General features: G+C 31.6%; 1 protein-coding gene across 1 annotated transcript in view; it reads left to right on the top strand.

Annotated features, from left to right (window-relative positions):
- Nucleotides 1–12,167: 12,167 nt before the first annotated feature.
- The window catches only part of LOC148284290 (T-box transcription factor TBX6-like), a 32,405-nt gene continuing 18,378 nt past the window's right edge, over nt 12,168–26,194 (top strand). The window contains exon 1 of the mRNA XM_088242352.1: nt 12,168–12,283. Within this exon, the coding sequence (XP_088098478.1) occupies nt 12,174–12,283 (110 nt within the window). The 5' untranslated portion in view covers nt 12,168–12,173. The remainder of the gene's footprint in view (nt 12,284–26,194) is intronic.

The raw sequence follows: 26,194 nt of genomic DNA, 5'->3' as shown, positions 1-26,194 counted from the left end.
AACCAATGATTTTTATATTTGTATTTAAAAATTTAAATTATCATTAATAGATTGAGTTTTTCTACTAATATTTTGTGGTGGAACTGCATTTTAATTTTAATGATAAAACAATTTTTACAAGTGACCAGGTTTCGTGGCGACCGACATCGTCAGACTGGTGACCGGGTTACGTCGCGACCGACATTCGTCTGACGATGTCAGTCACCAGTCTGACGATGTCGGTCACGACGAAACCCGGTCACTGGTAAAAATTATAAATAAAAGTGGAATAAAACTCTACATATACATATTTTTATTGTTATAAGTAAAATTATAAATTGTATATATTTTACTGTGGTGGAAAATTTTGAATAAAAACAAAATAAAGAGTAAACCAGACGTTAAAAATACCTTGAGATTTACTTACAACGTGAAAAAAAAATTACAAAAAATTAGTTGCCGTTAGGCAATTTTGTCAAAGAAAGCGTCTTTTGCAGGGTCAACATATTTTTGCATCATTGTTATCCTGTTGGCAACATATTGATCTTGATAAGCATTTTAAAGCAGCGTTACATTTTATTTTGAGTCCGTTGCGTGGTTTTTGGTTTCCACGTCAAGATATTACAGAGAATTTTTAAGTTTAATGAGTGGTTTAAACTCATAAAACTATTTGTTCAAAGTAAGAATATCACCTTTGGATCATGATTCTGACACTAAATCATTTTTTTAGATTTTGTGGCTAGACACATTTTTGCATACCACGCGGCAAATCATCTCAGTGACCACTTTTCTAAGGACAAAGTATATTTTTAACTAATAGATTTTTAATAGTAACATGATTATTGTTTAAAAATAATTTTTCATAAATAATTTATTATCTTTTGGTTTGTCTTCATAATTGATTACCAAGCCATTTTAGCTACGCTTCTTGTTGTTCTTTTTTATTAATTTTCTTATTGCTTTTCTATTTTTATAACTCAAGTTTTCTTTTTCCAAAAAGGTTTTTTTTATTGTTTTTAAACTAGTTTCTGTAACTTTCGTTTTAAATGCTGTGACCATAAATGGTTTTGGGTCTAGCAATATTAAATAAACTATGTCTTCCGTGTACAGTTGTCATGAATTTTTTTTAAAAAATGTTTGATCGTTAGTACCTAATAGCTAAAAATCGAAAGTAATTGTAGCAAATTTAAAAACAAAATCTTTTTTGTACGAAAAAAAAATATTTTTGTTTTTTCGTCATCATCATAATTCCCTTTCCGCACCTAATGGTGCATTGGGCACTGCATGGTACACCATTCGCAGCGTATATTGATCATTTTTGTTACATTAAGGTAAGGTGATCAGTCTTACGCTTCAGATATTGATCCAGGGACTGTGAAATCCTCTAAAAACAACCTTTTAAATAATATTTCATATCAACCATGTCGGGAATCGAACCCGAGACCTCTTGCATGGTAGATGGTAGGCAAATGCGTTGACCATTACACCACTAGGTTAACCTACGATTTTTAGCTATTACTGATTATATCTAATTTTTTTGTAACAGAGAAGGATAACATTTTCGAGAAGATAATATGGAATTCCAAGCATTTTCAGGGCTTATGACCTGTCGTTAGCTGGTTTTAGTGGCCACTTTACACACTGTGTAACATTATTAACCATTTTGCCAGTTTAAACATCCACATTTCCTGAACTCTTCCATCGGTTGACTTTTGTGAAGTAAAATACCTGATACCTTTATTGATGTGGGTGTGATTCACCTGGCTGAATTATTTAACCTACTAGGCAATGCTAGAAAACAATTTTTAATTTTTGTGAAGACACGAGTTGTCGTCGGTGAATTGTGACATTTAAAAGTAGAACCCCGTAGTTGATACACTAAACGTTGAAAAAAATGGCTGCCCGAAAACCGTAAATCTATCGCAACACATAACAATGCCATAATTTATTGGTTTCAAAGTAGTTCATTTTTATTAATTTTTTCATACATTTTAAAGAAACTTCGCCGTCCTATTAAATGTTTTATTTTTTTCATTTTTGTATCTAATTTCCTGTAGCACTGTACTTCATCATTTATTGGGCGTATTTTGTTTATCTTCCTGTCATAAAATATAAATATATTTTTTTTTTCAATTTCAATTTTTTATTTTTAAAATAAATATTTGCGTTCTTATGATTTACCCAAATATTCAATTTTGAGGGCCATTTTCAACGAGTTGTAAATAACTCACTATTAGAAAATGGAATCGAGTTGGGGTAGAGTGGGATTCGAACCAACGGACCTTTGGTCCGTGAGTCCGAGACACTAGCCACAGGACCACAACCCGATTTTATCAACGTTTATGTACATTACAAAATATTTCAATGCATACATAACACGAAAAAATTTATACTAAAATTTATATATACAAATATGGTAAACTAAAAATACCCAGCAATTATAGAAAAAGAATGCTATCCTCTCTGAACTTTTTTCACTAATATGAAAGATGTCGATATTCGAAGAGATACGGTTGAGTAAAGGCATTGCTCTTCCTACCGGCATTACCATCGGCAGGTTGGTTCTGCAAGCAGAAAGATAAAACAGCTTAAGCTGTCTATGTCTAAGGTAGTCATTAGGAACATAAAGAAAAATACTCTCCATTACACCCATGTTAATCGTAATACCACGGATCAATCGAAAAAAATACATAAGCAAGTATGCATTTCTTCTTTTCTCCAAACTAATGTAGCCAAGCATTCCCAGTATAAATCAGACAGGTACAACCACGGATAATATCCGCACTCCCTTAAGTAAAGATACCTCAGAAATTTCTTCTGAACCATCTCCAGCATAACAGAGTACTTCAATTCGTGGGGTGCCCAGATCAGAGATCCACACTCAAGTCTGCTTCGCACTAATGAGTTATAAAGAAGCCTTAGAACACGAGTATTCAAGAACACCTTAGCTGTTCGGAGAACAAATCCCAAATATATAGAGTTTTATGTAAATATTTATCATTTTACTCATTACTTTTTTAAAAAAATACATATTACGTAAAACATTAAAAACAATGTGCCCTCATTGGGGTAACACGTACCGAGGACTCTTGATATTGTACTTTTTTTATGAAATATGTTATTGGTTTTACAAAGTGCCATAATTTTATTATTTTATAAAATTACCATTTGAAATTACCGAGTGTATCCTGACAACGAGCATGGGTAGATAACGAAGAAGATCCAAAAGTAAATATAAATATCATTATTGCTAATTGTTTTCCAATTACTTGTTGCTACACAAACTACAAAGGGTCATTTATAAGGAATTGGCTCTTTACCCAAAACATGCATTAGCCGGAAAGTCTATTGTTACAGAAGGTGTTATATTATATTATGAATTACCTGCTTGACCCGAGTTACGCGGTAATGGAGACAAACTATTTCAATAGAAGGAACATAAAATATCTTTAAACACTTTTGTCAATCATTATTGATGGTTATTATTATTATTCGATTGAATTATTTATACCTACACTGGAACATCTTTTTACGCGGGGAATTATGTTTCACACTGTACCTACCTACCAGGGACGAATCGTCTTTATAAGCGATTATGCTCAGCTTACCATTATATTTGACTATCCATAATAATGTTTAAAGTTACTTTATTTGCAGAAAAACCAACAAATAATTGTGAATTCTTATAAGTTATTGCCTCCGTTTGTTTTTTCTCCTAAAAATAAATATTAATATTAATAAAAGCACCTAGAGCGAAACTAGCCGATTATTCAAGCTTATTTCTTCATAAGTATGCTATATTTTTAACATCTTAAACCAGCTGTGGTTATTTCCTTCTGAAGTAGGCTTGCAGATTACATAAATTATTTAAAGATTCTCGATTTGGAATACACTATTTCGAACATTATTTCCTAAGGGCTATTTTTCTTTGAGATGATACAGCTGACATATGACCACTACTTTTGTGCAGTCATATCGCAGGACATGTGGCGCTCGATGTGGCCGTTTTTGCTAAGCTGATGGTTTTTTCATGTTTTTAGCAATTAGATAAAAATCATTTATTTTCTTCGATTTAAAATCTCTCATTTTAAAAATGTGTAATGAATACACAGCACCGTAACGCGCGTGTGTTTCTGACACATTAAGGGAAGGGTTAAATCAATGTGCATAAAAGTTTTTGATTTGATTTTTGGACCGTGTTATTTTGAAACCGTGTAAATATTAAAGGAGGTTCCAGTGTATCAATATTTTTTTATGCACAATGTAAAATAAAATAAGTTAAACAAAAAATACTGATCATCCGCTTCTAGTGATACATAAGATGCATTAGAATACCAAATGTAGCGTATCTCGAGCATCTGGTACATGAGTAAGTATATCATTCTTACGCTTCGGGTGCCAGTCCGGACAGCGAAATATTTCGGTGTTTCGGTGTTCCATGTTTAAAATAATTTATCCTTAGTGGAACCTCAGGCGTGACAGACGAACGCGTCAACCACCACACATCAGGCACGTTTCGCCCACACACACTGTGGATGCGGCGCATCTCCTGAATATTTGAATTATGAAAAAAAAATCTATAACTATTCCTAAAATGGTCGCAAAAAATGTTCGAGCGCACGTGATTGACAAATTCAAACAATATTTTCAGTATGCGTTCCTACCTACGTATGCGTATTTCCTATGTCAACGTTCTGAACATCAACGTACCTTGGCCTTTGAATCTGGACACTACTCTTCATTTTTAGTCCAGTGCTATTACACATGTTCGAATTTCCGCGCACGCGCATTAAGATTCATAACGTTGTCATATTGTTCTACGAAACTCAGAGATAAAAGCATCCAAATCGTGTAATGCAAAGAAAAACGACTCTAATAACATAGAGCATAACGATTTAAATAGCGTATTATTGAAATTTGGCCTAAAATTTAAGAACTCACTGCGACCCTACTGACGGATCGAACCCCATTTTTTTAGTCTTAATTCATTAAAAAAATCATAACATCAATATACACATTTAATATTAATAAAAAATAAAAAAATACGTTTCCCATTACGTAAAATATAAAAAACAATTATGTTACAGGGTTCGATTCCCGGCAGGGTTAATATGAAATAATGATTTGATAGAGTGTTTTCACACTAAAATATTTCAAAGTCCCTGGGCTGGTACCCGAAGCTTAAGACTAATCATCTTACCTTCATGTAACAAAAATGATCAAGATACGATTGGTGTGCCAATGCAGTGCCCTGTGCACAACCTAATGATGTGCGGATAGGGAATGATGATGATGAATAATCATTGTTCTAGATATCACATAGGTAGAGTGGATATTTTGTGAAGGAGAAACATTATTTATATATTCCAAATTACATTTTGTGCATACATATTCACAGTAAAATATTGTGGCTTTTTAGGCTGTGCCCGTGTTAAGCCATAATAACTAACAACAACAAAATATAAAGTAAATTTAGGTATACAATTACATATGATACAATATAAAAATTAAAAAATAACAACCCAAATAAATGAAATAACATTAATAACTTATAAAACTTTTTCAGTAAAATATAGACAAGCTAACTGAATGGTGCGAACTCAATAAACTGTTTTTAAATGTTAAAAAATGCTACCATATCTCCTTTAATTGATCCAGAAAACCCGTTGTGTAAAAATATTTGATTAATAATGTAGCCATTGAATCCATTCCATTACATACCTAGGTGTTACTTTTGATATTAAGTTAACTTTCTCACATCACTATGAAAATATCTCCAATACGGCTATGCAAATGTTAGGTTTTGTTATTCGTAACACTAAGGATTTTCAAAATATTGAAACAATCGTAATTTTATTTTGGTCTATTGTAAAATCACAGCTAGAGTATGCATCTGCAGTTTGGAGTCCCGCTTATAACTGCAACTCATATGATCTTGAACGAGTACAAAGAAAGTTTTAAGATACATTTAATTTAAATTAGGGCTAACAATGTTTGATTATGTCCAAATGCTTGCAGACTGGCTGGATTTCCTCCCTAGGGAGTTGTTCATATTTAAATTTATTTCAACAGAGAGGGAAAAAGTTTTCGAGAAGAAATTTGGAAGTCTAGGCATTTACAGGGCTTATGACCTGTCATTGGCTGGTTTAAGTGGCCACTTTACACACTGTGTAACATTCACCATTCTGCCCATGTTTGAACATCCACATTTCCTCAACTCTTCCATCTGTTGACTTTTGTGAAGTGAAAGAGCTGAAACCTTTATCACGTGGGTGAGATTCATCCGGCTGAACCAAATCACCTACTAGGCAACGCCTGGAAACAATTTTCCAATTTTTATACTTCTTCTTTTACCAGGTAGTAATTCAACAATGTTTGATTATGTCCAAATGCTTGCAGACTGGCTGGATTTCCTCCCTAGGGAGTTGTTCATATTTAAATTTATTTCAACAGAGAGGGAAAAAGTTTTCGAGAAGAAATTTGGAAGTCTAGGCATTTACAGGGCTTATGACCTGTCATTGGCTGGTTTAAGTGGCCACTTTACACACTGTGTAACATTCACCATTCTGCCCATGTTTGAACATCCACATTTCCTCAACTCTTCCATCTGTTGACTTTTGTGAAGTGAAAGAGCTGAAACCTTTATCACGTGGGTGAGATTCATCCGGCTGAACCAAATCACCTACTAGGCAACGCCTGGAAACAATTTTCCAATTTTTATACTTCTTCTTTTACCAGGTAGTAATTCAACAATGTTTGATTATGTCCAAATGCTTGCAGACTGGCTGGATTTCCTCCCTAGGGAGTTGTTCATATTTAAATTTATTTCAACAGAGAGGGAAAAAGTTTTCGAGAAGAAATTTGGAAGTCTAGGCATTTACAGGGCTTATGACCTGTCATTGGCTGGTTTAAGTGGCCACTTTACACACTGTGTAACATTCACCATTCTGCCCATGTTTGAACATCCACATTTCCTCAACTCTTCCATCTGTTGACTTTTGTGAAGTGAAAGAGCTGAAACCTTTATCACGTGGGTGAGATTCATCCGGCTGAACCAAATCACCTACTAGGCAACGCCTGGAAACAATTTTCCAATTTTTATACTTCTTCTTTTACCAGGTAGTAATTCAACAATGTTTGATTATGTCCAAATGCTTGCAGACTGGCTGGATTTCCTCCCTAGGGAGTTGTTCATATTTAAATTTATTTCAACAGAGAGGGAAAAAGTTTTCGAGAAGAAATTTGGAAGTCTAGGCATTTACAGGGCTTATGACCTGTCATTGGCTGGTTTAAGTGGCCACTTTACACACTGTGTAACATTCACCATTCTGCCCATGTTTGAACATCCACATTTCCTCAACTCTTCCATCTGTTGACTTTTGTGAAGTGAAAGAGCTGAAACCTTTATCACGTGGGTGAGATTCATCCGGCTGAACCAAATCACCTACTAGGCAACGCCAGTCTGCAAGCATTTGGACATAATCAAACATTGTTGAATTACTACCTGGTAAAAGAAGAAGTATAAAAATTGGAAAATTGTTTCCAGGCGTTGCCTAGTAGGTGATTTGGTCCAGCCGGATGAATCTCACCCACGTGATAAAGGTTTCAGCTCTTTCACTTCACAAAAGTCAACAGATGGAAGAGTTGAGGAAATGTGGATGTTCAAACATGGGCAGAATGGTGAATGTTACACAGTGTGTAAAGTGGCCACTTAAACCAGCCAATGACAGGTCATAAGCCCTGTAAATGCCTAGACTTCCAAATTTCTTCTCGAAAACTTTTTCCCTCTCTGTTGAAATAAATTTAAATATGAACAACTCCCTAGGGAGGAAATCCAGCCAGTCTGCAAGCATTTGGACATAATCAAACATTGTTGAATTACTACCTGGTAAAAGAAGAAGTATAAAAATTGGAAAATTGTTTCCAGGCGTTGCCTAGTAGGTGATTTGGTTCAGCCGGATGAATCTCACCCACGTGATAAAGGTTTCAGCTCTTTCACTTCACAAAAGTCAACAGATGGAAGAGTTGAGGAAATGTGGATGTTCAAACATGGGCAGAATGGTGAATGTTACACAGTGTGTAAAGTGGCCACTTAAACCAGCCAATGACAGGTCATAAGCCCTGTAAATGCCTAGACTTCCAAATTTCTTCTCGAAAACTTTTTCCCTCTCTGTTGAAATAAATTTAAATTAGGGCTACCTGCGTCAAAAATAAATTATAAATCCCTGATGACTAATTCAAATTTACCATTACTGTCAAGCAGGAGGACAATAAACGACCTCTTGTTTATTTATAAATTATTAAATTATAAAATAGATTGCCCAGAACTGTTAACTTTAATAAACTTTCGTATTCCACATAGATCAACAGGACTAATTTTTTTGTTTTACAGTCAACATCATGGTACAAATTATTCATTGAATTCACCAATTATTCGCATGCAGTGACTTGCAAATCAATACAGTGATGATTTAGATTTACTTTGTACCACGCCGCTGATGATCAAGTCCTGTGTTTTGAAATTAAATTAAAATAATGATTAGTTCTTCACTTTTGTTTTACCTCTTTAGACTTGTGTGCATAATTAATTTTTAAATTTATCATCGGTTAGTATTAATATTTATATAAACCACGAAGTAAAGTTTTTAACTTTCTTTTTAAAGCAGTTTTCTTTTCTTTTTCTTTTTTTAAATCTTTTTTTTTCTTGTCTACCTCTTTTTTAAAACTGCTTTTATCTTTAATTCACCTTTCTTTTACATAGGTAAATATTTACATTTGTTACAGATGTAATAATTATTTTTTAAATATAAATACTGTTTACCATTGTATACTTTTCTCGATGTTCTTGTTAAATATTATGCTATTTTTCGTTGTTTTCTTTTTTCACTGATTTTATTGTAATTATGTAAAAGGTTCATGGGACCGTAAATAAATAAAAATGAATAAAATATAAATTATACAAATGAAGTAACAAACGTAAACCAGCATACAAAATAAAAATGTCATCAACATTAATAGAATATAGTAAAAAAACGTAATTGTCATTATAATTTAAATATGGTGTAAAATGTAGAAATTAAAGTTAAATTAAAGTAATGCAACACATTAACGGTTTAATTTATTTATGAAATATGTATTACTTTCAGATTTAATGCAAACAATTATTTTTAAAAAATGGCTTTTTGTCTAGAATTCTGAATCTCTTAAGCAATTAGGCAGTGGGAAAAGAAAGCGGTTTTTTCAACGTAATAATAGATACAGATTAAGCTAATAATAAATTAAATTAAATTAATATTTCAATTGTAATATGTATGTTTCCTAATCTAATTAATATATCTACTTACATGTTACTTTTCTCATTCTATTTACAATAAGATTAATTTAATACTTCCATTTCATACATTCGAAAAAAAATTGCTTATATATTTTGTACTCATTTTTCCATTTATTTTAAGGCGGTTATCATCGTAATGGTTATCATTCGTTGCATTTTATTTTGTAAATACAAATATCCATAGGAGATTTAACTAATTGAGTTTAATATGATAGGTATATGTTTTTTTCAATTTATAATTATCTATATTTGTTTACATATTTATTTCATCCCATTAAGATCCTTTTAATATGTTAAGTTTTTGGCGTAGTAGGTACCTTAAATGAATAATAAATGCATTTTTTATATTACAAGCACTATGAAAAGCTATGCAGAAGAATATGAACTATTTTCAAAAGTAGTTTACTAGTAATAACTTTTTTAGTTGAAAATAGTAACAGGTAAAATATCTCCGCATACCTACTATGTATAATAGTATTATATATGCAATCTCTTTATTTACCGATGGCGCCTATTTTCCGGCTACAGGTGTCAAAGGGTGCTATCGAAGCTACCCCCACCCCTGGGGCGTGTCTACAAGGGGCGGGGCTCAACAAGGAGGCTGTGTATTCCTCGGGGAATGTTTGCTTAGCAGCCTTAGTACAAACACTAACACTTGTCGCGCGCAGGAGTACGCCCGCCAGCCAACACTGCCTGTAAATTCAAAACACAAATACGTACTTCGAAATCGAGAGTTTTAATTCCGCAATCGAATTAAAAAGAGTTACCAATGACAAGGTCAGCGACGGTTTTCTATTGGTGATGTTTTGACAATTGACTTCAGTGCAAATCGTTTTATTTTACATTGTTTTTTGTGCGATGAACGTTACGAACATGAGTGCTTTTATGATGAGTGAACAAATGTTAATGCAGACTCAACATTTCAATGGATATCATCAACAGATGCTTATGAATGCGGCGATGTGTAATTATCAAGGTATATTATATTTATAGTTTAAAATAGTTTTTGTAATCAGTTCCACAAACTACAAATAGTTTTCAATTTTTATATTTAAAATTTGATTAGTTTAATATTGTGTATTTACAGAACTGATCGATTAGTTTATTAGTTTGAATATATAGAAATTAATAGGTTATCAACATATTTAACATACATACACATGGGTGATTCTATTTTTATTATTATGGATCCTGTTTACTTATTACACAGTTTTGTACGTAGGTATATTTGAGATTATTTTTTAAATTAACAATGTTATCTTAGAAATAAATACTCAATATAAAATTGGCAACGTAACAAGATGATATTCATATAAATATAACATTATAATATTACCATTTGTAATAAAATGTTGGCAACGTATACGTTTTACGTAGGTATTTAGGACTCTCAGATTTTTAAGATTGGTTATAAAAAATAGACGTGTTTAAAAAGTATAAAACAATAACTAGTCATGAGTATTGTAAATGTCGGGGCTTCTATAAGACTCCCTTCTCTAAAAAATCTCACTTTTAAAAAATAAAATATTTCATTTCAAGTTTTATACGGTCCATTTAAAATTTGAATAAATTTTAGGCAGTGCTATTCATTTCAAAATACGTTTCCATACTTCATTTCCACTCCCGTATTACATTGTTAGTATTTAAAAATAAATTAAGTAGTTACGTTAGGATTATTTCTAAACCTAGTTTTTTTATTCCACCTCCGTAAATATGTACCTTTTTTAAAGAAAGTAAATTGTATTAAGAATAATTTAGATTGGATTTAATGTTAGAAAAAAAAAATTGCACCTCAGACTAACATTATAAATGTATCCAAATAGAAAATATTTCGAGGTATTTTAAAATATGTTTAAAAATCCCCTGACGGTATTAATCCTTTAAAGATTTTTGTTTGTCCCCACATCCGGATATCCCGTAGAATATTTAAGTAAGCCACCAGGGTTTTTTTACAATATGTTCATAAAATGATCTAAAATCGATTCTCACACGTTGTAAATAAACATAACTTTATTGAAGTATAAAATTACCGAGCTTAATATTTTTTACAACTTAACACACACCTTTAAGCAAAATATTTCAACGCTCGGTTATTTCCGAACCTATCTAAAAACATTATTTTATTTACCATCTTTAAAAAACTATTTCGATTTCATTGTAAAAATTCACGCGGCACGATAATATTATATAAATAGGGTAGATTAATTTTTACTCCATTATAATTATTTATTATCTGGCAGGAAAACACACTTTCAGTATAACAGTACACCATAAAGCCGACTAATATCCACTTGGTGTTCTTTAGAAGGATTTTTCCGCTTAATAAATTAAAATCAAGTGGTCTGTGTCCTGGCGGATTTAGAATACAGTTATGTATGTGTGTAATAGAATCAGAATCCCGAACGAGTGTTTCCGACTCGATGACTGCTCTCAGGCAAAAAATCCTAAAAAAGGAAATGGAATGCAAAAAAGTCCGCCTCGTAGTGGTTGGCGCGTTGGCCTACAATTTTTGAGGTACCGGGCATGAAACATTTGTTTTTAAAGATAGTTTCACTCTGAAGCATTTCCTTGAAGTGGCATAATTAAAAACTACATTATGAATTATTTTAACAATTTAAAAGTTAGTTTGATTTGACATTATAAATTAGTTTTGTAAGGTGAAATAGCTGTAACAAAAAAAAAATACAGTTACAATTAAACAGCTTAAATTGCTAATAAGTACTTAAGTTAGATACAGAAAAAAATACTTTAAAAAATATATTTTCTACGGTAATTCATCATAGTATAATTTCACGATTGTAATGTTGTAAAATAAGTACCTACATGAATTAAAATGTTTTTTTCAGATCCCCAATCTGCAATGCCATCACCTCCTGAAAATTTGGATTGTGAAATGGAACTCCTGAATGGTGATATGTGGAGACAGTTCCACGCTCTAGGAACTGAAATGATCATCACAAAAAATGGCAGGTTAGTCCCAACACTTAAATCATTGTCCCTTTATTTCAGCAGGTGCAAAATGCACCTTGATTTATCACTGAGGTTTAAAAAATAGGTAGATCCCGGTTTCGCAGTTGCTATTTGCAATTTATTTGACAGCATTTTGTTGAAAGGTGGGTTCTTATTTGATATTACTAAACATAAATTTGAAAACATAGATTAAATATACTTATGAAGATAGCGTCTAATTAAAATAAAATTTTGAGAGGAAATATAATTTACCGTTAGAAAGAGATTTATTAAATATGTTAATATGACAGTAGTCCTCTTGATACAAATGTACTGGCTTTGGGAAGTCTCAAGGTGCATTTGGAGCAAAACATATTTACAAGAATGTATTATGTAGGTAAATATTATTAGTTTTTAGAAAATTCTTTTTTCGGTAGTGACGTAACATTAAAAAATAAACTATTAGTACGTGAGTAGGCAATATATATATATGTATTCTAAAAAAAACATTACGGAACATTATTTTTATTTTTAATATATTATTTTATTATTAATTTTTTACGCCCATAAGGCTTTTACAAATATAGAAGTTATATAAATCATGAGTATATAAGCAACATACAATATAAAAATATAAAAAAAACTATATAAAGAATTAAACGATAAAACAGTGTTTAGAAGTACAGTTGGTATGTAAAAAAGTTGTAAAAGAGAAAAAAAATTGTATGAGATATTGTAAAAAATAAATTAAATAAACAAATAAAATACAAACATATGAAAGCAATGCAGTTTAAAACAGCTAGGTACATAATTTTATAATATAATATAATCATAATATTAGGTTATATTTGATATGGAGCACATACATTGATTATATTACATTACGTATCCATGAAAATTGCCTTTTAAACAAAATAAATTTTAGTATTTTTCTAATCATTGTGAAGGAGGTGTGTGTATTGTGTATTAAAGTATTTCAGTTGTCTTGCCTACCTATTATAATCGTATAAATTTAACAAAGTAAACCACATAAGGACTTAATTCTGCGAATTTTCACTTGGGTTTTACCTTCCGAAAAAAACACAAGTATTTATCGAACCTGTTGTAAGTTTGCCAAAATTCTAATGGATATATCCTCATAAAAAAACTTCTGAGAACGTGAGTTGTACACGATTTCACATATTGTATACCAATCGCAATTAAAATCGTTAAAACAAAAGAGAAGTACGATATTTTAGTCAATATGTAATTTTTTACATATTATTCAGGGTTATTTAACATTTATATAGATAATCATACTCGTATCTATGTAACTCAGTGCGGTAGATATATTTGTTAAACTTTTAAATTAATAATAAAAAATATTTTTTCAGTTTTTACCACTTAATTTTTAATTTTCACCGGTGGCCGGATTTCATCATGACCGGCATCATTATACTAGTGGAAGACTAAACAAATTCATATTATACAATACTAAAAGTCGTGTAATTTAAATTCGTTATTTACCATAATTATTTGAAATCATGATTGACCCCTTTCGATTTCACTGGCACATAATATCATAAAATAACTTATTCAGTCTCTCATCTGATGATGTCGATCACCATGAAACCCGGTTACTGGCAAAAATGGTCAATAAAAGTGGTAAAAACTCAATGTATCATTTTTATTATCAAAATGCAGTTTCACCGAAAAATGTCAGTAGGGAAAGTCAATATATATTTATTTGTCTTAGTTTAAAAACCTAATGTTGATAAATGCAGATAAAAAAGAAAAAAGAGATCGAGAAAGACTTTCCATGATAAAATTCAACAAATGCTTCAAATTGAACATGTCAAAAGTTGAAAAAATTGACGGGTGTGTATGAAAAAATGCATGGATTGACTGTAAAAAAGTGAGGTCTGTTTGTAAAGATAGTTGCGAAGTTTTGTCTTTTGTCTTCTTTGCCCGGCCTTAAAAGCAAACGGCGTGTTATTAACTTTTTAAAATCAGTAAATACCTGCCCTATAGATTTATTCTTTGAACAACTTTAACGTGTTCTGATAAAAGTTAAAATAAGTGCCAATTTATTTATTTATTATTTATTTATTAACAGACATATTCCATATATATAATTTATAGGGTTTAAATATTACAATAAAATAATAGTTTTTTAAACATTTAAAAAAAAAGAAAAGAAGCATTCACAAACATAAGGGCCATCGAGACAAGATCTGGACTATATATTTAGAGCTCGTTTAAATCGTTGTACCTAAACTTAAACCAAAAAAGTCCAGATTTTGTCTTGAGTTAACAATACGACAAAATACCAGTGAAGTATGAATGAGTAGACAAAGCTTAATTTATTTATTTAAATGTACAATACAGCACAACTGCCAATTACAATGCACATAAATTATAGTATTAGCTAATCATAAAAACTTTATTTTTAAAAAACACAATGGATTATTAAGGTTCAACATATGGTCAATGGACCAATAGGCCAATGGAAGCAATAGTATTCGAAGACAAATAAGTCAATAATACACTTTATGATACATAGTTAGATAGGAAGCGTCTAAAACTGGTCATTCCAGCATGGAAAAGATCCACCTCCTTCGGTAGGCTGTTCAACATTCAATCATTCTCCGCACAGGCATCATCAACGGTAAATTTGTCCTGCATTCGGGAAGAACAAATATTATGTGTTGCCTAGCTCTTAAATAGTTGCTCGGTATGTGCTCTAAAATGTTGGGATTGTAAATTAAATTCATGTAAATATATCTCTATAGTGCTTAACATTCATAGTCATTATCCATTGAATATTTTTTTGTTCCTTGAATGAAATTCCAGATATTAAAATATCAGATTTTCTGCATTTGCTAGAACAAATAAACTATTGTAAAATGAGATCACAATGTAAAAATACACAAAGGAAAATTAACTCGTAATACACAATCAGTATTCACAATGTTATTTATAGTTGGCTTCAATGGGTAAGGATTATACAACCTGTTAAAAGCTTAGGTGATAAAATTTATTAGTGACGATTTTTAATCAACATTTGTCTCCTAACAGGCCAGACGTTTGAGATGCATAATTATCTAACAATGTAAAATTGTTTGACTGAAGTACTTTTTATGAAAAACAAGTTCTCTTCTAAACACAAGAAAAACAACACTCAATTTCGTTCCTACTTCCCCAAGAAAGAAAAACTCTCGTGTTTAGAAGAGGAACTTACACATTGAAAAGAGATATATCTCATTACTAATAAGTATTGTTTGTAATAACAAACATTTTATTTTATAATTAAATATTGTTTTATACGTTTTAATATGAAGACACATGTTGTTTATTTTTATAAATATATTTAAATCATTGACTATGAGGTAAAATATTTAACCAAATGTAAGAAAATATTTGCGTATAACCACTAACCTATTGTTATTATCAATGATAGTTATTTTTATATTACATTCAATTTATGTTTATATCATTATAATATACAAGCACTTTTTAAAAAAACACGAAATTATGTTACATACACATTATTTCAGCTAGATATTAGTGTTGTGAGTTGTTTTGAATTCTTCAGAATATATTGGGTCTGCATCTTGTTTTGTTTCAAATTTTATTTATTTATTTACTTATAAAAAGTTTATTACATTTTTTTTTTAAATATGTGTCCCATACTTATGAGTCTCAACTCAATGGGAACAAAAGTCCTATGTTGATTTGAACCTATGTTGATTTGATCCTATGTTGATTAAACACTCTCGAGAGGTGCCTCTGAGCTAAAGTCGTACGTGTTTCGGTTATGCAATAATTCGTGTTCTGGGAAAACTTCGTACACACATTTTGCTAAGATCTCTTCTTATTGTTCGATCAGGGCTGGTATTGCAAGCCTCCCGCGGCCGTAGAAAAACCATTTATCTCGCGTATTTTGTATGTAAATAAAGTGCAGGTATTCGAACGCGTTTACAGCGCGCCATAACGCGTATTTAGTGTGTAAAATCGCTCTATACCGCGCTATACTTGCGTTCGGAATACCAGCCCAGAAGTGTGTAAGTGCTTCTTTTAGGTAGGTACATTTGTCTCATATCCAGCACCTTCATGTATTGGAACAACTGTTCTGACGGGTATGTTGGAGGGCGCCGGAATATTATTCACAATAATAATTTCTGTGAAATTATAAGAGGCTTTAAGATGGATGCCGCACGGAGCAAAACCCTTCCAACTTTTCCATAAAAAATATTTGATAAACGTTTATGTTTTTATGATACTCTCAAAACATCATATTTTGAAAAGTAAAATATAAAGAAAGTAACACATGTATTTTATATAGTTGCATCGGTACATTTAATACAATATGGATTATAAAAAAGCTCTAGGTTTCAGTTAAAGTACTAATTTTTTTTCAATAAACAATCTTTATATATATCATGTCGATCTTGTAAGGAATTGAACCCGGGACTATGATTTATGAAAATGGTGACCAAAAGCAAAACGCTTTAACCACTACACTAAATGATATAAGGGCTCACGTTTTGGGATTTTCTTATATTCCTTTGGCCATTTTTGGCGCCCACTTTTGGGTACATTTTCAGCCACTTCTTCTATTGTGAGAAAAGATCACATCATCCCTGTATTGTGGATTTTGTGAGAGCACTCACCTACTACTTGTCTGCTCATTATCCTCCCCATACAAATGTTTATACCGGGCTGTTAGCTGTTTCGAGCGGCGCGGCGCCTGCTCGAGTGCTTTGGAAAAAAAACGACCTACAAATTTTACGACCCATAATGAATTGTCATAAAATTGGCCTACCTAATGCCGTTCTCTGAGTTTCCTATCCTCGTCACTAGACATTCGACTTTGAATAATGTGCATTTAAATAAACATTAAGATAAAACAAAAAACTGCTTCGTTTTCTCCAGCAGTGCAAAACACATGTTGCATGAAAAATATAAATGAACAACGTTTATATTTGTACCGTGTCCGTGGATGACGAATACAGTTCAGTGTGTTAGTAAAGCCAGAACCCCGGATGAGTGCTTTCGACTCGATGGCTGCCCTCGGGTAAAAATCCTGAATAAGGGAATCGAGTGAAGATAAGTCCGCCCCGTTGGCACGTTCGCCTACCGTTCTTGAGGTCCTAGGTTCGATTGATCCCGTCAAGTAACAGATGATTGAAATACGTTGCATTTGGTCTACCGATGCATTACCCTCTTGCACCTCTGGACGCATGAGGGGGAATGATCAGCAAAAAAAGGAATTAAACAGTTTGATTAAGTCAATTGAACGTGATTACGCAGAATACAGCCAGTCCGCAATTTTGAAAACATGAGATATTGATATTATCGGATGCAGTAAGGACAATTCTATGTTCTGCATAAAACAGCCAGGCCTTTTTCATACAGAACTGTAATAATCACCTTCTGATAATAGTTTTGAACACAAAAACGGCATTTCTCCATTTGCTGAAATCACCCACAGCGCTAGAAAAATCTTACGGTATTGCATCTGCTGATGGGAGGTTTAATGTCTCCAGAAATCTTGTTTTCTTTAAAAAAATAAAGTGAAGAAATACATAAGCATTTTAAATTAAATATTTTATTAATTCAAAAACACTAGTAAGAAAAAAAAATCTTTTCAATACAGAATGTTTCCTCAGACATTTAAAGTTTGAATGGGGAATCATTTAGATCTGGCTGTTTTCTGCAAAATGCATATTGTATAGAAACTACACTTTAAAGTATCACAAAAATTCCATTTACTCCTAATTATCTTTTATTATTCTAATAAATTAATTAAGTAATTCCTTTAAATTACTCGTAAGTACCCTAATATTTATTTTTTTATTTATTTATTAACGGACATTGTCCATGTATACAATTTATAAGGTTTAAATATAACAATAAAAGAATAGTTTAAAACCTTTTTTAAAAAAAGAAAGAAGCATTGACAAACATAAGGAACATCGAGACAAGATCTGGACTATTTATTTAGTGCTCGTTTAAATCGTTGTAAACTTAAATCAAATAAGTCCAGATCTTATCTTGAGTTAACAATACGACAAAGGCGGGTCATTGGAGAATTTAGGCCATAGTTTGTTCTATGCTGATCGATGAACAGTACTTCATTGTTTCTCAATCTACGAGTAAGAATATTGAATTTTACTTGTCCCAGTAATGATGGAACATTGATTATACCATTTAGTACGCCGAACATAAATATGGAGTCAATATTAATTCTACGTTTTTGTAGACTAGAAATATTTAACATTGACTCTATTTCAGCATAAGAATAATTATCTCTCTCTAGTCTAAGCATCCACGCTATTTTTCGAAGCAAGCGATGTTGGACTGATTCAATGTGATTTATGCGATAGAATGGAGACCAGACCACTGAGGCATATTCTAGAAGAGGGCGAACAGTTGAGCAATAAAGAGTTTTGATTGTACGGACATTAGTAAAATCAGAGGATATTCTGTTAATGAAGTCAAGTAATTTCATTGATTTATTTACTGTATTATCTATATGCTCGTTGTATGTCAGTTTATAGTCCAAAACAACTCCTAAATCTCTGATGGACTTGACTACATCAATTTTGGAGTAAATATTAAAAATATAAATATAAATATTAAATAATATGTTCCATACATAATGATACAACACACGTCAGAGTTTTACTAGTTTTCTGCCAAATTCTCATTTTAGGTTGTGTAGTCAGTCACACTTTAAAAATCCTTAAAACTGGTCAAATAAAAAAAATTGTATCATAAAAAAAAAATCCTTTTTTGTATCATTAAAAAAAAAAAAGCATTATTTATCATTTGTCAAAGTAAAAAACAGTCCAACTGTTGTGCAGATTGAATTATTCACTCTTTTCACAAAAGTGCTATTATCTCAGTTTTACTTTTCTATGGCTGGCGGCTTTCTGCATAACGACGTTTAATTATAATATCAGAATTAGATATTCTCATTTGAAATATTATCCGTATTCAATTGATAAATCCATTTTAGCAATAATTTTTTTTTTAGGTTCAATAAAAATTTTAATGTCAGAAAATTGACGTACAAAATGATTTTATGAGAGGCATTTTAAAAACTTAAAAAAATTAAGTGCTTATCTAGTAAGTATATAACAATTAATAATAATAAAACATTAACATTTTAAGTACCCTAAACACACATAAAATACATAAACAAATTCTGTACCTACCTGTGTTTGGATTATTTAAAGTGGCAATTATTTTTTTAGTATATATCTGTGTATAATTTGCATTCATAGGCTGTACGAAAACGCATTTACTTAAATGTATTATAAGAAGTAGGATAGGTTAAATGTACTTACTATGTTCAAAATAATATTTCTGCCGCAAATTCTAAAGGTTTTCGAATCGTAAATCAAAACTTTTGTTATTTAAACAAAATTGAATGACTACATACAATGCGACCATAAGGGTTCGGTATCGTGTTGGGTCAATGTTAGTTCACTTTGAATTAGCTTAGCTACGAATTCTTTATCTTCCCAGAAATATGCAAAGCACTCTTATAAAGGTTAATGGGATTATGTATTTCTTGACCGAAATGCTGACTTGCACAGGTAGTTTTTCAACCAATTATTACTTTTTGTTGGTAGATAGGTACCTTACATAATATTTTTTTAAAACAGTGCTCATCAATCTCTACTCTCAAGAATACAACGAATCAAATACTATTTTTCAAAAGGGCATGTACTTATGGGTAAATAAATTTTTAATTTGGTGTTACATTTGCTTCAATTCGTGTTCGAGTGAGTTACCTATTTATTTATTTTTAAGTAAGTTTTGATCTTACAAAACATAATATATTTCATTTATGTCACATACATTTTAAACATCATTATTAAAAAAAAAACTAGGTCTTCATTGAGTTTAAATATTGTTTTTTTCTTAATTGGTTTCTATTCCCTTTTCTTCTGGTTTCATTAAGTACCTACGGCATAATTTTCAAATTTTATTTGATTTTTAATTGATTTAAATCCTTTTTATTACAACAGAGATAAATAAAATTGTATAGAAGAGAAAATAGAAGTCTAGGCATTTGTAGAATTTATGTCCTCTCATTGGCTAGTTTAAGTGACCATTTTAAACACTGTGTAACATTCACTATTTTGCCTATGTTCGAATATCAATATGCCTTCAATTCTTCCATCTGTTAATCTTTGCGAAGTTGAAAACATATATTTTGGATAAAATAATATGTTTTTGAGTTCATCTACCTAAATATTGACCTTTCCTAGGCATTTCTTGAATGTCGTAAATAACTTCTACGGGAAAAATTAGAATCGAGGGGGATTTGAATCTCAGATCCAAAAATCGAAATCCGCGAGTCCACAAAAATAAACAACGAGTAACTTTTGTTTTGAAATGCCGACCGTTTAATAATAAAAAGGCAAATAACGTCCTATTTATGTATTTTTTAAAATACTAAAATAATTACGCATAAGTTTGAAATATGATGATAAGATGATTTGTATTTTATTGTTGATTTGAATAGGTTTAACAAAATATATAAATTAAAGAAAACATAATACCATATTATAACTTGTCGTCATCAAAAAAATGTTAATCGTAGGAATCTATAAATTGATTCGGTATTTCCCTTTGATTGTAAAATCATCGACGTAATTAATTAATCCTTGTAGAAGATGTAATCACTTGATTTACAATCGGAAAAAGTGTCCGGTAGGTTAGCGTGGGAGCGTTCCTTGGGCGGGCGGAGGCCGACAGGCTCCGGTCCCCGGCCCTGGACTCGCCTCGGGAATCTGAGGAATGCATGACGTCATCCGTCAGAGAATCTCCTTCGAATGTTTCCGTGTACAGAAGAGGCGCCTGCTCCTCCTGAGCCCATCAGGACCGTACCGAGGATATGACATAATTACATGAATTTTGACCGTACCGAGGATATGATATAATTACATGAATTTAATTATATACATGAACACAATACGAGAATATCAGAGAAATATCATATACAATCTTTTAAAACGAGAAAAGGACAATCGAGACTCATAAACCATGGACTGAAATTATACAATAAACTACCAGACAAAACTAAACAAAAGACTCAGACAACCTTTACAAAAGATGTTAAAAATATTATTATTAACAGTAGAATGTGAATTTTAAAAGTGAAAACATTTTGTTAAATGTATGTAACCCGTAAGGGTTTATCAATAAAATTTAATTAAAAAAACAAAAAATAAAATAAAAAAATATTTTATCTGAGGTTTACACACACACGGCACGAGCCGGATAAAGACAACCAGAACCCTGAATTTCGATTTTTGACACGATGCGATGACTTCATCGATCATCATCATCAGCATTCCCGTTTTTGCACCTACTCATATATCAATCGTAGTGTTTCTTAATCATTTTTGAAATTACCACAATGGTAATGGATTTTTGTAACTAGATTAGGTACCTATCAGGAGCGTGCGATTAGGGAGGCAGTTACTTGGTACTAACACTACTAACACAGAAATTCAAATAAAGTGCTCTGAAACAAACTAAAAAGCAATTTTAGCTTAGTATTTCAGCATAAAAGCGTTACATTACATAGTTTAATATTATAATACCATCTAGTCTATTGATTTAAGTGCTAAATTTGTTATAAAACCGACAGAATATATGAAAAATAAACCTGGATTGGTATGTTAGAATTAGATCCACAGACACCAAATATCTCAATTTGCACATGCGCGGACTTGTGAAATTCGTTATTGGAAGACCGCCTTAAAGGAATTTACGGAGTTCCATTTTCCAGTATTAGACTAGCGCAGTATAATTTACACCAATCCCTTGTCGCTGTCGCAATTTTTTAGGAGTTATTAATGAATGAACATCAAACCCATTTTAGATCGCTACGATTAAAACAACAAAATAAATCAAAAATATTTGCTGTAATTATTTAAAAGATTAGTTAACTTATAGCTGATTTATATATTAATAATGATTACGAAACTAGTTACTTATTGTTTAATGGTAAAATTTTAAGGAAAGCATTGGTTCCATCAATCTATGGGCGGAACGCGCATGGTACCTTACATGAGAATTAAACAGTTTTTGCTACTATTCGTGTTATTGCAATTTAATCATGAGAAGAATGTCAAGCACACAGTGAAAGGGGCAACGAAAGCAGTATAGCCAAATTCAAGATCGAAAGACCCTCGATCTTTAAAACGGTTATCGGATATGTGGGAATTTTTGCGCTGCGAATGCAGAAACATGTCAGAAACTATTCTGCGCATTTGTCGATTTGCATAAAGCGTATGATAAAGTAGATAGAATGAAATTATGGGGCGTGTTGGAAAAGTATGGAGTAAACAATAAACTTATACGTGCAGTATCGTCTCTCTATGAGGAGAGTTCAGCGTGTATAAGAGTTAATGGGGGATTTACATCTTGGTTTGCGATCTCAAAAGGCTGTTTCACAGGGATGTGTAATGTCACCATGGTTGTTTAATATATGCATGGACAACTGTATGAAAGTGATAGAATGTATGGGTAGGAAAATTATGACGATTACGATAAATATTTTTGTTGATTGATTTGGTGTTTATTTTGTAAAATTCCATATTTAAACTTATAATATTAGAAATCAAACACTGATTAAGTACCTTGAGTTATATAACTATATAAGGACATTTAATCCGTCTAATCTTCACATTTGTTTGAAAATGCCGTAACAAGGCGAAACAATTGTCACGAAATTTTTGTTTTTATATTTTTTATATTTGTAAAAATAAAATAAAGTGTTCAGTAGACTCAAATCAGTGTTTGATTTCTAATATTATAAGTATAAATATTTTTTACTAAGCACAGACATTATTGTTTTTTTCCATTCTCATTATTACAACGTTCCTACCTAAGTATGCTTTTATTTTTCCTCATAATAATTGTCAAAAACCTGCTGACAAATTAATTTATTTTCGTAAAAATATGAATGGTGAATCCCATCCTGTAGTGGTGACCTGCCGTTAACGCAGCTTGTGCCCATGCTTACTTCTATTTGATGAAACAATTGATTCAATCTGGAATAAACTTGACTAGAAAAAAATTCAGAAAATCGGCTTAACGAGACATGAGTTTGTTTGTGTCTGGCGCACCCCGCAACCCTCATGTCCTAGACTGGACCACTCTAGGAGCTTGGGAGCCTTTGTTTTATAAATCGTTTGTCGCCTTAACTAGCAATAATTCCGACAGCTCGAACCACAAAACAATACTCGAACCGAAGTTTTCACAATCGCAACAACAAACTCTCAACAATCTGAAGGGTAGACTCGAAAATTCCTTTGTTAATTCGGGTCATCTTCGTTCGCCATCTGAAGTTGTAAAAAGCTCCAAGCAAAGAATGGCCTTTCCGTAAGAATTATTGACGTTAAAGCCTACCCACACGTGAAAAGTATTTGTACCCTTTTCCAAAGTGGTTTAATAACTCGAATATAATATTCGATTAAAAAATGAAAACTAATCAGGCGCCATGTGCTTGTACCTCTTAGACGGACTGAAATTCTAGGTCTCGTTAAGATGGCCGGCTTTCATCAAAAGCTCGACGCTGGTAGTAAGTCACGAAATCGAGGGTGTTGGGAAGGTTGGAACCTTTCTACTGTTCTAATTTTGGTTTGGAACGAAATGTAGATGAATAGTTACATGTCTGGGAATCTTCTCCGCGGGGAGTCTTTTGTTTTATGGTCCGTTTGTCGCCTCGGTGTTGGAGATGCGTTAACTCAGAGCTGGTCCGCCGCAAAGGTCTGAGTTCCTAACCTAACCTTAGTTAAACTAGGAGCTCGAAGGTATTCGATACGGCTACAAATACCGACCTTATACCCACACGAGAATTAATTAATACTCGTGGTACCCACTAAAGGAAAATTTATTCCTGCCTTTAGACACGATACAGATCTTTGGGAAATATTAGCTTATGTTCCGATTTTCTAATTTAAAAGGGTCCGACATCAATTCACGCGAGAATCGTAAAAAATAATACTCACTCAAATAAAGTGGCCCTAAATAAAACGTCACATTTTTTTTCAAACCTACTTAAAATATGCCATAAAAACCACCCATATTATAAATTTAGGCGATTAAACATACCATGATTAAGATTTAATTTAATTTTACAATATTTATCAAACTATTACTACCTTTTTACTCATTTGAAAAACTAACACTTATTCAATTTGATTTGTTTTTTGTTTAAATTCATTTAATTTACAAAATTAAAAATAATTAATTTAATATTGATTTGATTAAAAATATCTACAACACAAATTCTAATATAAAGATGAAACGGAAAAGGCATTCATTAATATAATGAATCGAAAACAATTAAAGTACGCATGTTTATTCTTTTAGTACAATTTATTCACACCAAAATAATACCAATGTACCCACATAAAATTATAACATTATTTAGGTACTTACGCATTCTAACAATGTATACACGTCAATTCGTGTTATGAGAAAATTCAGTGTTTATTAAAAAATCTATATTTGTTAATAGACTATCAAACTAAACAAAAATTTATGAATAGTGTTATCAGCGCTGTGATTTTTTAAATATTTGTTATTACTCCGCGTGTGACGTCACAAGTTCCCTTTAGTGAGTTGGATTCCAGTAAACCGAAAATCTATCACACCACTCTATAATTGGTTGATTCGGAAGAACTAGTGACGTCGTTAAAAGTAGTACGTTTTTATCAAAATCTTTTTTTTCTTGGTACATTTTCAAAAAGTCTTACAACGCAATGCTCTTATTTTTACCGCGCGTAAGAAAACATTTTATATACTCAATTTTTCGTGGCACTGAACTTCCTCATTGTGCTAGCCAATATAATTTTATTTAAATTCAAGATTTTTTGTAATACAGTTTATAAAAAAAATCCTCATTGTATGATACATATTTATTTATATTGAGACTTGTTAGGCGATTTAATCTCATGCCTTCGTTGTTTACTTTATAATTAGTTTACACAAAGGCACCAATTTATAGTTCGTCCATAATTTACTAAATAACTTTATGAGAGATAATACAAAAAAGCGATAAATCACACCATAATTTCATAAAAATATTTCCCCTAAAGTCAGGGCTGCTACAAACAAACATGAAATTCAGAGATAAATATGTTTAATCGACTGATGCTTTACATGATTAATTTTCAGATGTAAATAAAATGGGTGTAAGATTACTATAATATCCAAGTACTACTTACCTACAGTTAAAAAATAATTTAAGGATTATTTTTTTAAATATTTTCATGGCTAGAACCTGCTTTAACGCAAACACAAATCACATAAGATATGTTTATAAGTGAATTAATTCTGATTTTTATAGGTTTAACGGTAAACAAAACAATGTATACTCAGTGTATTGTGTTATCATCACAAGTAATCAATCACAATAGTAATATTTTTCTATAAAAATTTCAAAGCATTGAAATGGTAAAAAGATAGTGATTTAAAACATTTTTTAAGCAGAACTACACAAATTAAAATCATAGGTATAACTTAAATTACATAAAATAAAAAATTTAAGTATAAAATGTAGAGAAAGAAATGTATGTAGGTAGTTCTTACAATACAATGAATTTTATAGGTACCTTCAGATAGACATTTTTTTCATAAAATTGTTCAATTTTACAGCATTACAATTGGCATACAAATCTGAGTTAATAATGTGATAAATAGAAATAATATATTTTACCACATGAAAAAAAACTTTTTCTCGTAAATATTGTCCGCGGTAGGTAAGTTTTACGTTCTACGTAACAATTTAAATGTTAGACTATCTGAACAAGATTAACATGACAGGACAACCCTAAAATTGGAGACGCCAAAGGGTATACCACGCCTCTCTGGATGCAGACAACCCTCCCTCCCCCCAGTGACGCCTCACCCAATTAT

Source organism: Micrasema longulum, unplaced genomic scaffold (assembly GCF_059751315.1).
Source record: "Micrasema longulum isolate JH-2025_06_02 unplaced genomic scaffold, ASM5975131v1 h1tg000133l, whole genome shotgun sequence".
NCBI classification, from domain to species: Eukaryota; Metazoa; Arthropoda; class Insecta; order Trichoptera; family Brachycentridae; genus Micrasema; species Micrasema longulum.
The sequence above is the reverse complement of the archived record's forward strand: the minus strand, read 5'-3'. Positions and strand labels throughout refer to the sequence as shown.